General features: G+C 35.9%; 1 protein-coding gene and 1 pseudogene across 1 annotated transcript in view; one reads left to right on the forward strand and one right to left on the reverse strand.

The window, feature by feature from the left end:
- Nucleotides 1–474: 474 nt before the first annotated feature.
- The window catches only part of LOC134245876 (uncharacterized), a gene marked incomplete at its 5' end in the record, with an annotated part of 36,892 nt that continues 21,756 nt past the window's right edge, over nucleotides 475–15,610 (reverse strand). Inside the window, 5 exons of the mRNA XM_062728119.1 lie at nucleotides 475–527; nucleotides 700–954; nucleotides 1,473–1,958; nucleotides 3,980–4,219; nucleotides 4,603–5,106. Of these exons, the coding sequence (XP_062584103.1) occupies nucleotides 475–527; nucleotides 700–954; nucleotides 1,473–1,958; nucleotides 3,980–4,219; nucleotides 4,603–5,106 (1,538 nt within the window). The remainder of the gene's footprint in view (nucleotides 528–699; nucleotides 955–1,472; nucleotides 1,959–3,979; nucleotides 4,220–4,602; nucleotides 5,107–15,610) is intronic.
- LOC134245878 (uncharacterized) lies at nucleotides 12,054–13,221 on the forward strand (annotated as a pseudogene).

Genomic DNA, 15,610 nt, shown 5'->3' on the forward strand with positions numbered 1-15,610 from the left:
GACGACGGACAAAATGTGATCAGAAAAGCTCACTTGAGCCTTCGGCTCAGGTGAGCTAAAAAGGAAAGAAAACAGTATCATCTGTTCATCTCTAATAGATTATCTATCCTAAAACTCAAGTAAAAAATTCCGATGTGATCATCTTGAGCAAAGTTTGGCAAGCTGGCTGTCATCTTACAATTTCTAAACTGAATTTTAAAATAATGTAAGGTATGTTGGAATCAAAAAAAACAATCTCGCGATATTCCAATGTTAATTTGAAGCGGGTTCCCAAAGGTGTAATGGGTACCGCAATGGATTTTCACGATGGCGACCCGTGTTCGATCCCCTGTGTGTCCGATTTTTAAAATAACTTTTTCAGTTTGATTTTACGTTGTTTTTTTTTCTGAATCGGATGGAAGACCTCTCGTTGCTCGCAACGAATTTTGTTTCTAGTTATATATATTATAGTTTGCCATTGTTTAAATATCAGTTTTACACTAAAGTGTTGATTCGCAATGTCTGTGTTTCTAAAATAACATGTAGCACTAAAAAAAAGGGAAGTTAAAGTTGTTTTCTTGATGTTTAGGTCTTAGAAAACAAAAATAATGATGATGAAAGTAAGAAAAAGGCGTCATATTTATATTTTGTGCAAGGACTTTTTTCTTGTTCTTTCTCTCTCATGTCTAAGTTTATGCACCACTTTTACATATTTGTTACCTTTTAAGGATCTTGTTTCATCACATAAAACAAATATTTCCTCATGCACTTCCAGTCCCTCAGTGGATTTTATTTTCTTAATCTCTTCTTCACTACAACCAAGCAGACGTTTAAGTAGCGTGGTTTTTCCGGCCCCAGCACATCCTACAATCATCCCCCGGGCGTGGTGGACTGTGTGTGTTCCTCTCTTTGCGTACTCAACATACCGCTCTCTGGCCTCCTGGTCCCATTTTAGTATTTCTTTTGGGACTCCAACTGTACAACATGAAGGTAATATTGATTGATTGATTGGTGTTTAACGCCGAGTCGGCAATATTTCAGCCATATTTCGGCAGGGATGAAGGTAATAAATAGTGCACATCACAAAAACATACATATTGCTTACTTCAGTTTCAAGGGGATAACTGAAATTCGAAAAACATAGCTTCTATATTGAGGTGAATAATAAGAATCCCAATAATGTAAATAGATTGACTTCTTTTAACATTCTCGATAACTTCAATTTTATGATGTAGAGACCGACGTTATTTATTAGCATTCGAATATATTACTAAATCATAACATTGTGTTACTTCTGTATATAATCATCCTCACGTGCTGACTCTGTTTACGTGGGTTCTCATTTCTGTGTTCAAAGACCACCACTCTTATCTTATGTAACATTTTTTCTATATATCAATGATAAAAATGTTACAATTGATTCTTTTAAAATGCAGATATTATCAAATCTGCATGAACAATTATTTTAGGCATTAAACAGAAATAATACTCACAAAGTGTACTGACACTGTTATGAATCCCCCTGTCAGACATGGTACAGTGTGAGATGATGTCCAGCTGTAGTTTGTTTATGAAGAGGTTGCACATCTTCTCTGGATTGTCCGGTACATACAGACATTTCTCTCCCTCACTCCTCATATACTCCCATGACCGGCAGTATTCTGATATCACGTCACGTGACGCCGTGGTCAGGAAAAACTCCAGATCACTGTCCTCCACCAGACACTCTGTCACAAAAGCGGACATGACGTCATGACGGATATCGTCTGATATAAACGTTATAACACCGTCATGTGTTTCTGTGATTCCATCAGGAATATCTGCCAAGCCGTCATCAGTAATATCAGGGAAATATCTTTCTCTGATTTTGTCCCTTGTGATCCTGTGTGATTGTTCATTGAGATTCACATGATATTCCTCAGTTAACAGTAAGCAGTACAGAAGACATCTGACTTCCGGTGGATAGGTATGGTAATTACCTGAAATAATAATATGAAAACATTAAAAGGTTTACAATCATACATAAGCAATTTTTTTTCAACTTTTGTCAAATCATTTCATTCTGAGCCATCATAATTTTTCATTATAAATGGTAGACTCAAGCTCTTGTCATTTGTACTAATAGCTGAATACAACACTTGTCATTTGTCACTTGCAGATGACCCATGCAGAGAGAATAAACCAATGAATAATCCTTCGATTTAATCCACCATCACCTTAAATGTCGCCCACGTGGCGCAGTGGTTAGAGCCTCTGCTCTAGACGCACGAAGTAAGGAGTTGATCCTTACGTTGGGGGTTCGAATCCCACTGTGGAACGTGGAGAACGGTCCTTTGGATGAGACCGTATAAACCAAGATCCTGTGTCGCAGCAGTTGCTGGCACTAAAACGATTCCTCATTGCTCAATGGTCCTAGGTGACGAATACAGGACAAGATTTGTAACTCTCCACCGGCAAGTGGTGGCGTCTCAATAAGATGTGAAACATTCTCGAGAAGGACGTTAAACAAAATACAATCAATCAATCATCACCTTAACCGGAAGAAAAGAAATCCCTTTAAAGTTGGTAGGAAAAGAAAACGGACGATCGATTAAAAATGTCTCTTTTTTGTTTTATAGATTAAATTCAAAATGTACGTTATCATGCATAAAAGGTGTATTATTAAACATACATATGACGGTATTTCAAAATCTCAAACCGAAACATAGAAATTGATAGAACGATTTGGATCTGTAATCAGACTTCCTGACCTTTCTCTTCCCATCCTGTGTGTGTGTGGGGGGGGGGGGTGTCATAGAGTTTGGCTAGTCTTTACCTTTAAGCTGTTACAATCTATAAATAGTAACATGGTGTAGTAGTAAATTTTAGTTGCTCACTTTATACAGCTTTTAGTTAAAAGTTGCTAAGGTATCTTTATAATTTGAAGAATATTAATTATACATCAATTTTCCTTTTTTTCAAGTTTATTGTGTCCCAATCGACAACTATATATTCGATAGTGAATATATCGGAACTCTTAAAATATGGAATTGTTAAAAAAAGTTATGAAAACGCAATCCTTTAAAGAATGTTTCCTTATCCGTTTCTGTGTCTATCTGTTTGTCTGCATCTGTTTGCAAAAAAATTATTATTGCACATAATTTTTTAGTGAGTGGGGCTTTGGCATTCTTGTTCAACAGGACCATTCCTTGTAACAAGTTCTTTGAAATTCTCTTTGGTACCGTCAAATTTGACCATTTGACTTTGACCTTTCAGTTTGACACACTTTTTTTTCAAAAAATTACCATTTTTTTATTTTGACCTTATGTTTTGAACAGTCGTTACTAGGATGAATATTTTACAAAATGGTTTGGTGTCGTTCCTTTACTTTGAAATAAATTCTTTTTAAAATTTAGTTATTGTTCCACAAAATCTTGTACAAGAAAAAATATTACCGAAATTTCTATTTACACTCTACGTATGAAATACTGATAATGTAGTTTCTGTATCACGATAAGTATTTAAGAATTACTTCCCTGTTTCCGGGAGAAAATGCTCACCATAATCCCATCTACCCTACCACTAATCAATACCTACCCATAGGATACAAGTTGGATCCCAACATGCAAACAACCCGTTCCATATGTTATCTAGTACATGTAGGTAAGATTATATATTTACATGCATGTGCACTTATAGATAAAAGCATCTGTAAATATAAACAGAGAGTCATATCCTTTTTGAAGTACAGCTTTGAGTTGGACTATAATGGTAGATTGTATATAACTATTAAGTCTTACCTAGAATTGAATCTTTTTAGGGTAGAATAAAGTTTAGTTTAATGTGAAGTGTGCACTTGTTTATTATCATTTATCAACAAAAGCTTTTGTACGGATCCCCACGCCCCCCTCACTTTTCGAGCATAAATTATATTGTAAAGTTTTACTGTGAATTCTTTTTAATAACTTTTTAAACCATATGTAAACTGAATAAAACTTTTCAACTATATATTTCTTCTTACTAGGTTTTCTGTAAGCTTTGTTGTCGATGATGTAGATATCGTTGTGTGGATGTAGACTTATACAGGATCTCACGATGTCAGGTCTCGCTCTATAATCGTGTCTCCAGAGCCACGTCACATGATCTACACTGTCACATGATCTTCCTCTGTAATATACAGCCTCCCCTCCTCTTCTTAGATCCATTAAAAAAATTGTTCTTTTGTCTTTACTTTCCATTTGGATTGGAACTGAAATATTCACTGTAGAATAAATTAGTTTTATTAGGCAATTATTTCAAACAAAATATTTTTTAAGTAAAAGATATACCCAAAGGTATATCCTATCCCCTTAGCTTTCGTGTCATATCCTGTTAACAAATTCCTCTTGTTTGTATCTTCTTTTAGAAATTGGTCACTGTTCCTCGTCTTCATTTTTTAAAATTTAATTTAAAAAGTTTACCAAGTACATAATTATATCTGCAGTTTGTAGCATCAGTGCAAGCCCAATAAAGTCAAAATCTTAGGAATCATTTATAATGTAATGAACTTTTTAAAGTAATGGCCACCCAGTTATATTTATAAATCAATCACTTGAGGTACTTTCTGAAATCTAAAAGTTCTTACATCTCTTTATAATGACTTACATATCTGGTATATCCTATCACGCATGTTTATACTAGTGCCCATGGTAACGTGAGTCAATATATTCATCTGTAGACGGAGTATCAGTAAGTCATCATAACCACCACCGGTACTACGCAAGCTAACAGCGTTGTGAACGACACACTTCTCTTCAGGTTTTCTGTTGTATGTCCGTGATCTCAGGTACACACTGGCTGTGTCATAACTACTGTAATGGAATGGAATATATTCTTCTATTGATGCTATCCTATACATTGTCTCATCCTTTGTGTCCTTCGTTATCTTGCCATGATCTTCCCAGAGGTTATCACGTGACTTCAGTCTGTCCAGAGTCTGCTGTGCTTCCTTATGTGTTACAGGATTATATTCTATACGGAACGCTAACTGTCTTATCTTATTAAGCCTGTTCAGCCACTCTGTGTCAGTGAAGTCAGGAGGACCGGAGTCAGAACACAGAAAACAGAATAATACTAACACCTCGTCATCAGTCAGTGTGTAGAACTGATCTAGAAATTGAAAATATTATGACCAACTCAATTCAATGAGATATGTGCATATATAGTGTACAGAGGGTTGTAATTTAAGGAGGGTGCAAGCAACTATCTTCGGGGGGGGGGGGGGTTCCAAAAACTAACTTAACAATCAAAAAGTCATTAGAATTTTATTATCTTTTTTATCAATATTATATAATATGTATAAGAGCATTTTTAAAAATTAATTATATAAATTACCATATAAGCCATAATTACACTATGTTATTACATTATAATTTAATTCTGGTTGTAACGTTGTATTTGATTGGATAGCAAATTTACTTCATATCATATAAAATGGGTTGCCTACGTCACAATGACTTACGTCAAAAACGTGTCAATCCGCCTGACGTTACATTCAAATTTTGTACAAATTAAGTCATTTTGTTAGAACAATCATCTTTTTTTCTTACATCAATTGAATGAGAATTAAATTATATGCAATTAATTTTAAAGCTACCCATTTTATACGGTATAAACTTGCTTGGAACAGTTTATGCTTTTTTGTAAACCGCTTCGCGGTTTATAAAGCGTTAACTGCCCCAAACCCAGTTTATACCGTATAAAATGGGTAGCTATTAAATTCATTCCTTAAATAATGAAACAAAATAGGGCAATCCGTCTTTAACTCTCTCTCTCTCTCTCTCTCTCTCTCTCTCTCTCTCTCTCTCTCTCTCTCTCTCTCTCTCTCTTACGACAAATTGATCAATGGGTTGATTTACAATTTTGGATTCAATTGATTGTAATAAAATTATACTGAAATCAAATTATCATAATACCAAATAAGCCTTGGGTGGGTGGGTGGGTGGGTAGGTAGGTAGGTAGGTACTTCTTTTGTAATTTCTCTTAAATACTTTTTTTTTACCGGGGGAGGGGGGTTGAGAGATCTTGAAAAATTCTTTATAAGTTTATCTTATTCATATTGCTTAAATAAACATACTTTAGGAATTTTATTTTTTTTATCATTGGAACAACTTTATTACAGCAAGTGACTTTTATGCTTTTGAAAAAATTAATTTGTTGGATTAAATAGGATTTGGCAGTGTTCGTTAGGACGGAGATAAACATACATCAGCAAAGGCAATGTAAGAAATTATAGGGTTCATATTGTTCTTTGTGAAATAAAACAAAACCAAAATATTTTAACGGTAGTGCTATAGTGCAAACCAAAATTAAATAAAGAAAAAGGAAATTATTGAATAAATTAAAACGAAATAATAAAATAATTAAAGAAAAACGAAATTAATTGTAACGTGACCCGATCTTGGGTGTTACAAATTTTATGTGGGTCCTCTTAGTCCTGCAATTTACCTCAATTTATTATCAAGACTTGTTTATCTTTAACAATGGATTTATTAAAACAATAAAAATAATAATTTATTCTTAATAAAATACAATCAAAGTATACTTATGGATAATGGGTCAGGACATTCAATAATCAGCTAAATGGGTTATCCAAGATATGATATTATGTCAGGGCATGCAAAAATTGGCAGATTGGGTTACCCAAGATTTGATATTGGGTCAGGGAATACAATAATTGGCAGATAGGTTACCCAAGATTAATATTGGGTCCATTTACCCACTATGGGTGGCATCAGATTTTACCTAATTATTGGGAGTTGGGATTCCTTTAGTTGGTCAGATGTTAATGGAACTGACCAAAAACAAGAGGTCCATAGGCCACATGTTCACCTGAGAAACTTTGGCCATGCTGTTCTTTAACAGATTTTCCCCCTTTGTAAAACCCAGGGGTCATGAAGATTTTCTAAGATTTTTCTATAGATATATTTCAATGTAAAACTTGGATTCCCCATTATGGCCCACCCTTCGCCCAGATAATGAATTAGACAATTTAGAATTTACATAATTCAAGGACCGTTTCACATAAGTTTCAGCTTTTCTGGCTCAGTGGTTCTAAAGAAAACGATTTTTAAAGTTTTTCCCTAAATGTTTCTATGTAACACTTTGATTGCCTATTGTGGTCACGCCCTTACCCTGAGGGTCATGATTTGAACATTTGAGTGTCTACACTACCTAAGGATTCTTCCACATGAGTATCAGCTTTTCTGGCCCTGTGGTTCTTGAGAAGAAGATTTTTTAATAAGATTCATTTCCTTTACGAAAAAATCCAATTATTATAGCGATGGTTACTACAATATCTCAGATTCGCGCCTTGGATTTGTGCGCGTAATGCCCTGCTATACATGATGTTATTGCTGTTAATCTTTGACGTCACGATATTTGTTACAGTTGGATTGAGAGGTGGGTGTAATTTGTCTCTTAGCTTAAAAATTTGATGTAATTGCTATTTTCGCCATTTAATCCATTGGTCCATTCTCATTTATTAGGCATAAGGTATTATTAATATTATTTTCTAATTTAAACATACTTTAGTCCTTCTGACAAGTTCTGTATCATCAATATTGTTTTCTTAATAACAACTGTGGGATCATATTCAATTTGTTTTATCCATCACTGTTAAAATATATTTATATTTCGTATTTTGAGAGATGCAACCACGACAATAGTTGCACTCGATTAACGAAGGAGGGAGGCCATCGGCTGGGAAAAGGAAATTTGCAGGGAGGCCAGACTTCCGGGCGTAAAGAAAAGATGCCAGAGAGTAAAGAACACAGAGCCACCTCTTCTTCTACTTCTACTTCTACCGGAAAGCGGCCACCATCACTAAGCTGATTATTCTGCCACTGTGTAGGGTGTGCGCGTTAAAAAAGGTGCAACTATACAAGTAGTGAGTTTAAAAACAGAGCAGAATAAATTAAGCAGCCAGGTGAGTCTTGAAGGATTCAAGGCTCACTGCGGACACTGTACTGGAGGGGAGGGCGTTCCAGTCTCTGATTGTCCTCGGGTAGAAGGAATCCCGTCTAATATTTGTTGAGCATCGTTGTTGCCTGAATGAGTTGCCATTATGGGCTCTACTTGCTCTTCCTGTTGGTATTAGCTTATCACTAGGGTCTATTTTCACTTTGTTGTTAACGATCTTGTAGAATAGGCATAGTCGTGTGTTCTTTCTTCTGTCTTGTAGTACTGCCCAGTTTAGGTCTTTCACTATGTTGGACACTGATGTTGCACTATTGTAGTTGTAGTTGTTTCTTACGTATCTAGCCGCTCTTTTCTGAACTCCCTCCAGTTTGTTGATGTTGTTTTGTTGATATGGGTCCCATGTTGAGCATGCATATTCTAATGTTGGTCGGACTAGCGTTTTGTATGCCTTTTCCTTTAAGATAGGGTTACTGATGTTTAGATTTCTTTTCAAGAAGCCGAGAGTGTTGTTAGCTTTTTTTACATATGTTGGCAATATGTGTGTTCCATTTCATGTCTGACGTTATGGTGATCCCTAGATACTTAGCCGATGTAACTTGCTCTAAGATATGTCCATGGAGGGTATATTGATGTTTAATGGGTTTCCTCTTCTTTGTGATGGTTAAGACATTACATTTATCCGGGTGGAAATTCATAATCCAATTCTTTTCCCATTTTCCTAGTGCGTCAAGGTCTAATTGTAGTTGTTGGCTATCTGACTGTGATTTTATAGTCAAGTACATGATGGTGTCGTCGGCAAAAAGACGGACAGTTGATGTTATGTTGTCCGGCATGTCATTGATGTAGAACAAGAATAAACTTGGTCCGATGACAGAGCCTTGGGGTACTCCTGATTCCACATCTATGTATTCTGATGTTTCTCCCTCTATAACTACTGCTTGTTTTCTGTTGTTTAAGAAGTTTTCAATCCATTTGTTTGTTTTACCCTGAATTCCATAGTGACTCAATTTCATGACTAATAAGCTGTGGCTCACTTTATCGAATGCTTTACTAAAGTCCATGATTAAACAATCCGTTTGTTTCCCTTCATCGATGTTTCTTGTAATGTCATCAATAAAGTCCACAAGCTGGGTTTCACATGAGAGGCCCTTTCGGAATCCATGTTGTAAAGGATTAAGGATATTGTGTCTGTCTGCATGTGACATGATGTTGCTTGTTACTAGATGTTCCATTATTTTGCATGTTATACAGGTTAGGGAAACAGGTCGGTAATTGACCGCTTCATAATTTTTCCCTTTTTTTATATATTGGACATACTGATGCTGTTTTCCATATTGTTGGTACTTGCCCTGTTTCATATGATGATCTAAATAGGTGTTATGTCTGCTGCCAATTCTTTTAGTAATCTAGGTGTTATCCCGTCTGGTCCTGCGGCTTTATGTATGTTGAGGTTTAACAACAACTTTTCTATTCCGTTCACAGTTATATTTATGTCTTCCATTATTGGGTGGTTCCCTCTCATTTCACATCTGGATTTAAGGATTTCCATCCCTAATGGGACCAAATTCCCTACCCTTGAATATCCGTCAAGTAAATAATACTCTGATATTATATTGAAGCACTTTATAGTAGAAAAGGATTGACCGCGAGAAAGTTTTAAAAATTTCATTAATTAAACAGTAGTTAATTAACAAAGATTGCATTGAAGTCTATGGAAAAAAGCATTTTTTTTTTCAAAATAAAAATTCAAAAAAATTGAATATCAATAAATCCTGCGGTAAAAAGATGCATTTAAACATTAGAAATAGAATAACATTTTTAAACAATTTTTTTTACCGGCTAATTTTTTTAATTGATTCTTTTTTATTAATTAAAAAAGGGGAGATAACTCTTACCAAAATTCAAGGTCATAAATTAGAACACATCCCACTATACATACTAATGGTAATAGATGGGAAATATGTCTAAATAAACTGAGTATTCAATGCCTACATATCTGTTATGTATTCAATTTCTTTGAATTTGTTCCTATTAGGGATTGAATACCTTAAATTGTTCTTCTGTAAAATTTGTTTTTGGTGAGAAGGCTTTTTGGAATTGTCTATTTAAGATATCCGCTTTGTCTATTGGGTTGGAGTGTAACAATCCTTCTGATTTCAATGGTGGTATTGTATTGCCATCCGATCTTTTGTGCTTTATGAAAGTCCAGAATCGCTTCATTCCTTGATTTTGTGAACTTTCGTCTTTTGGTGGACTTACAATGCCTTCGATATATTGCCAGTAGCTTCTTCTGAGTTGTCTCTGTGTTTGTTGTTTAAGTTCCTTGTATTTTTGTATATCTCTTTGATCGTTTGACTTCTTCTTTCTTTTGTACCATCGATCTCTCTTCTTAACTAGGCTTCGAAGTTCTTTTGTTAACCATGGGCATCCATCTTTACTACGTGTTGTTTTGTGTGGTATGTTTTGCTTGATTGACTCTTCCAGTTGGCTTTGGAAGTAAGTATACATAGATTCTGTAGTTTCTCCGGTACTATTCATTTCTATTATTTTTTTTTGTAGAGTGGTATACGTCTTGGCTTTTGTTTATTACGAGATGGAATTAAATCTAGTTCGGCATACACTATGTCATGATCTGAAATTCCTGGGATGACCTCTATCCTTCTGAAACAGTTTGGGTAGTTTGTGACAATGAGATCAAGTGTGTTTGGGCCCCGTGTGGGTTCTTTGACCAGTTGTTGTAGACCACAGTCATCAAGTATATCTGTGAATGCATGATGGATGTTTGCATATGGTGTGTTTTGTCTAAGTCTATTCTGTTTCCAATCCATACCTGGGAGGTTGAAATCACCTGCTGCTATGATAAGCGCATTGTTTATTTTAGACGCACGAGTTATGCTTTGTGCAAACTGATTCATAGCCTTTTCATTGGATGTTTTGGGGTTATAAAAACTAGCTAGGTATAGTGCTTTATGACCGTATATCTCAAGTTTGCACCATGTATTTCACAGTCTGTTATAAGTTCTGGTACTGAAGTGACAATGAATGTGTTTCTTACTGCCACAAGTACACCTCCTCCGTTTAGATTTCGGTCTGTTCTAAATATGTTAAAACCAGCTGGAAATATTTGAGTGTCTTTGATTGAACTATCTATCCATGTTTCTGTTCCGAAAATAATGTCGGGCTTGGTGCTGTCAATTAAATTTTCGATTTGATGTTGCTTAGTTTTTATTGATTGAAAGTTCACATTCAGGATCCGGATATTTTGTTTCGATTTCCTCTGCACTTGTTTGGATCTGATAGGTGTAGAAGTATGAATAGGTTGTGATGACTGGGCTGGTGGTGAGCACAGTCCATCTGATAGTACACTAAAGATGTTTGATGTGTCTATTGTTGTGATGGAAAAACAGTACGTTGAGTAGTTAGGACAGTTGCAAACTAGGCAATCCCAGGCTAGACCTGAGTGTTCTATATGTTCTAAATACACACTAGATGACATTGACTGACAATTAACATGGTACCATTGATTACAATTGTCACATATAATACCCCTTTCAACCCATGTCACTGGCTAGTCGCATGTTCCACATGGGTAAATTGTTTCATTTGACGGTCCAGGATTAAGATTTACATCATTTGCTATGATTAGAAGGAGTGTTGCTAGAAAAAACAATATGCCTTTGTGACGTTTGCTCAGTGATATTACATTTCCAAACGCATAGCTCCTCTTGTCGTTTATAGCATAAATAACACTATCTTTCTGTAGATTTGAAGTTAAATGCCTTAATTTTTCATGATTCTCAGATGTGTAAGTATTGCTTTCACCATGGAATATGTTACATACCAATACAAATGACATCGCAATGTAAACAAGTGATGCCATTTCGAATTTCCTCTGATCGATGTTGTCAGATCATGATGTTAAGGGAGTTGATAGCACAAAATCGGACTTATCTGGTGATGGACTGATGTTGTTCCACACTTACCCTCTGTACAGTGTTAATTTTGAACGAGATATATGATAGATTATAAATGGAAACTTATAAAATTCTAGAGAAGAAAAATTTTCCGCCATCCATCGATGCGCGCGCACACCCTTCATCCCTCAAACCACGGATCCCGGAACAAACAAGGAGGCAATGCCAGACCTTGAGGAAGTTGTTTCTTCAATAGCGGAAAAATGCTACCGGAAATCAACAATAGGATAGAGACGATTATATCTCAACGCCTTGACACACCATCGACTGAAGGTAACAAAGTCTCTTCTAGTACATCAACTGGCAATGTACAAAATTTATCTAATTCAGATCAAGTCATTTGTTTTGACACAATTTCTCCTTCATGTTCAATGCCTCGGAGCCTAACCAGTGTAAATGATGATCTAGGTATGCATGTTACACAGTCAGTTAAACAAAAATTACGAAAAGGGAGTTTGTAGAATTGCATGCACTTCTAAAAAAGCAAACATATATTGAAGCACAGGCGAGTAGAGTTCTATTTTCACATGGTCAACTCACATTAAAACCTGCAAATACAATCAAAATTACAACAATTGATACTTGGTTGGATGCATTTTTTATTTATATGAGGATATATTTGTCAGCACATATTGATCAAACTCACAGCCTTATCAAATGCATGTACATGTATAAGGCTAATGTCAAACTCGGTGGCAGTCGAGTTTCTGGTGGATTAGGTTGAAAGAATATGACCGACAGTTTCGACTAAAAAGAGCAAAAGATAACAGTATTTCCTGGGACAAAATCAACCCAGAGCTTAGGCTTCTTTACATAACCCAAAATACTCAATCAGTAAATAAAAATTCTCAGGGCAGCTCAAAATTCTGTTATAAATACAGTGAAACCTGTCTAATCCGACGTGCTCTGGGAGACAAATTTTGTGTTGGAATAGACAGGGTGTCAGATTGCACTGTGTTAAAAACAAGGAAAATATTAAAATGGGAATGAAATTTAACGTCGGAATTCACAATGTGTCGGATTATTCAGGTGTCGGATTAGACAGTTTTCACTGTACCATGTTGTCGCATGCAAAATTGTTAATATCAACACCAGTGTCTAAAGTGTCAAAACAAACATCCTGCAATTTATTGTCTTAATAAACAAGCGGTACAGAGGACTTCATCCTCTAGGGCTTTTCAAGCCCTCTTCTCAATTTTTCGTCAGTCAGGCAGCAAATATTCAACAGGCTCCTTTCGTAAGAACAGGTTTAACACCAATTAACTTGAATAATATGTGTCCTTATCTATCAATTTTTCAAAATTAAACTGTTGCTAATGAATTAAAGAACGGGTTTTGAATTGGGTTTTTATCTGCATAATGAGGGTCCAAGAGTGTCAACAACCTGTAAAAATTTAGTTTCTATGAACGAGCATCCTAAAAAGGTAAAAGAATGATTGATTGATTTTATATTGTTTAACGTCCCTCTCGAGAATTTTTCACTCATATGGAGATGTCACCGTATGCCGGTGAAGGGCTTCAAATTTTGACCTTTACTCGGCACTCAGGGCCATAGAGCAGTGAGGGATCTTTATCGTGCCAACGCCTGCCGCTGACACGGGGCCTCGTTTTTTAAGGTCTCATCCGAAGGACCCGCAACTATCACATCAAAGTGCCGAGCGCGTGGCGAAGGAACAGTTGCTACCCATTTTAACGACTAGGTCGGTCACGGCCGAGATGCGAACTCACGACCTTCCGATCACGGAGCGAGCGCTCTACTGACTGAGCTACCGTGAACGGTAAGAGGTAGAAGAAAAAAAATGACAAAGAAATTTCTTTGGGTCTAATAGCAGGTCCTTTCAATCATGAACCTTTGCCCAATTTAAGGCTTTCACCTATTGGAGTAGTGGCAAAAAGGATGAGGGTTGGCGTCTCATTCACCACCTTCCATGTCCTTCTAATTTTAGTGTTAATGATTTCATAGACCCCGAAGCTTGTTCTGTTCAATACACTTCTTTTGATGAGGTTCTAGACATGGTAGGTTGACTAGAGTCACTGGGAAAAGAGGATTATCTTGGAAAAATGGATGTAAAATCAGATTTTAGATTGCTTCCGGTTCACCCTTCTGACCATCAATTACTTGGTTTCAAGTTTAATGATCAATATTATTACGATATGTGTCTACCAATGGGTTGTTCAATTAGTTGTGCTTCATGGGAAAAGATTGCACATTTTATTCAGTGGGTAGTAGAAGTAAAAACTGGAATTCACGCACTGAACCATTACTTAGATGATTTCATATTTAATGGGGGCACGTTAGAAAGATGTAACTTGTCGATGTTTTCATTCAAAAATACCTTCTCTGCTTTTGGTATCAATCTTGCAGAATAGAAAACAGAGGGACCAAAATCAGTACTGGGTATAGAAATTGATACAGATAAAATGGTTATTCAAATTCCCGAAGAAAAATTTATCGATCTTGAGAAATTACTGCTTGATATGTTACAAAAAACAAAAGTTACGCTAAGAGAATTACAATCTTTGGTATAGTTTCTGAATTTTTGTGCTAAAGTTATTCCATCTGCTAAGGCCTTTAATAGAAGATTTTGGGATGCTATGTGTGGAATAAAATACCCAAGTCATTTCATTAGGGTAACAAATGGAATGAAATCTGACCTTCTTGTGTGGTTAGATTTTATACACAGGTTTAATGGCAGTTTAAATTTCATGACTGTGAATTGGCTGTCTAATGACCAAGTTCATCTCTACACTGATAGTGTAGGCAATCAACATTTAGGTTGCGGCGTTAACCCTCATGGGCAATGGGCATAATTTGGTCGGCCAGATAGCTGGAAGAATCAAGACAATATGTTAGACATAACATTTTTAGCTCACCTGAGCCGAAGGCTCAAGTGAGCTTTCCTGATAAAAATTTGTCCGTCGTCTGTCGTCGTTGTTGTTGGCGTTGTCGTTGTCGTAAACTTTTCGCATTTTCATCTTCTTTTCAAGAACCACTGGGCCAATTTCAACCAAACTTGGCACAAAGTATCCTTGGGTGAAGGGGATTCAAGTTTGTTCAAATGAAGGCCCACGCCCTTTTCCAAGGGGAGATAATCATGAATTTGTTAAAATTAATGGCATTTTTAAAAAAATCTTCTTCTCCAGAACCGCTGGGCCAGGAAAGATGAAACTCATGTGGAAGCATCCTCAGGAGAAATCAACGGAAAATAGAAGTGTAAAAACGGGAACTGTTTTTAAAATTTAATTTATTTTTATTCAGCTGCTCTATTACCACAGAACTTAAATACTTATGGAAATAGCAAAGTATAACCTACTCTGTACTGTATGGAGTTTGGTCCCATCGATGGACAGTGATCACGTGATGAATGCATAGTAGGTACAAGGAATGTAGGTCAATAACAAATTTCAATATCGCAAGGGCATACCCTAGTTGAAATTAAAAATTCAAAATATTAATTGTTTCTGCATACTGTGTACTTTTTGAAAAGTGCTGCTGCTTTAAATAGAATTCGCGTTTTAATAGTTATAATTTCAAGTAAATAGGCTGATGTCGAAATATGTTTGACTTTTACCAAATATTTTGTGTACTTATAAAGTCATGCTCTCGATTTAAAGAAAGCAGCAGCACTTTCCAAGTTAAGGAACATATCCTTTATTTTTATTAAAAAAATGGTCAAGATTTTTTTTAGTGTATGCCCTTGCGAAAAAGCGATTTTATG

This window comes from Saccostrea cucullata, unplaced genomic scaffold (assembly GCF_032062105.1).
Source record: "Saccostrea cucullata isolate Sc308-1 unplaced genomic scaffold, CSIRO_AGI_Scuc_v1 ctg2136, whole genome shotgun sequence".
Taxonomy (NCBI): Eukaryota; Metazoa; Mollusca; class Bivalvia; order Ostreida; family Ostreidae; genus Saccostrea; species Saccostrea cuccullata.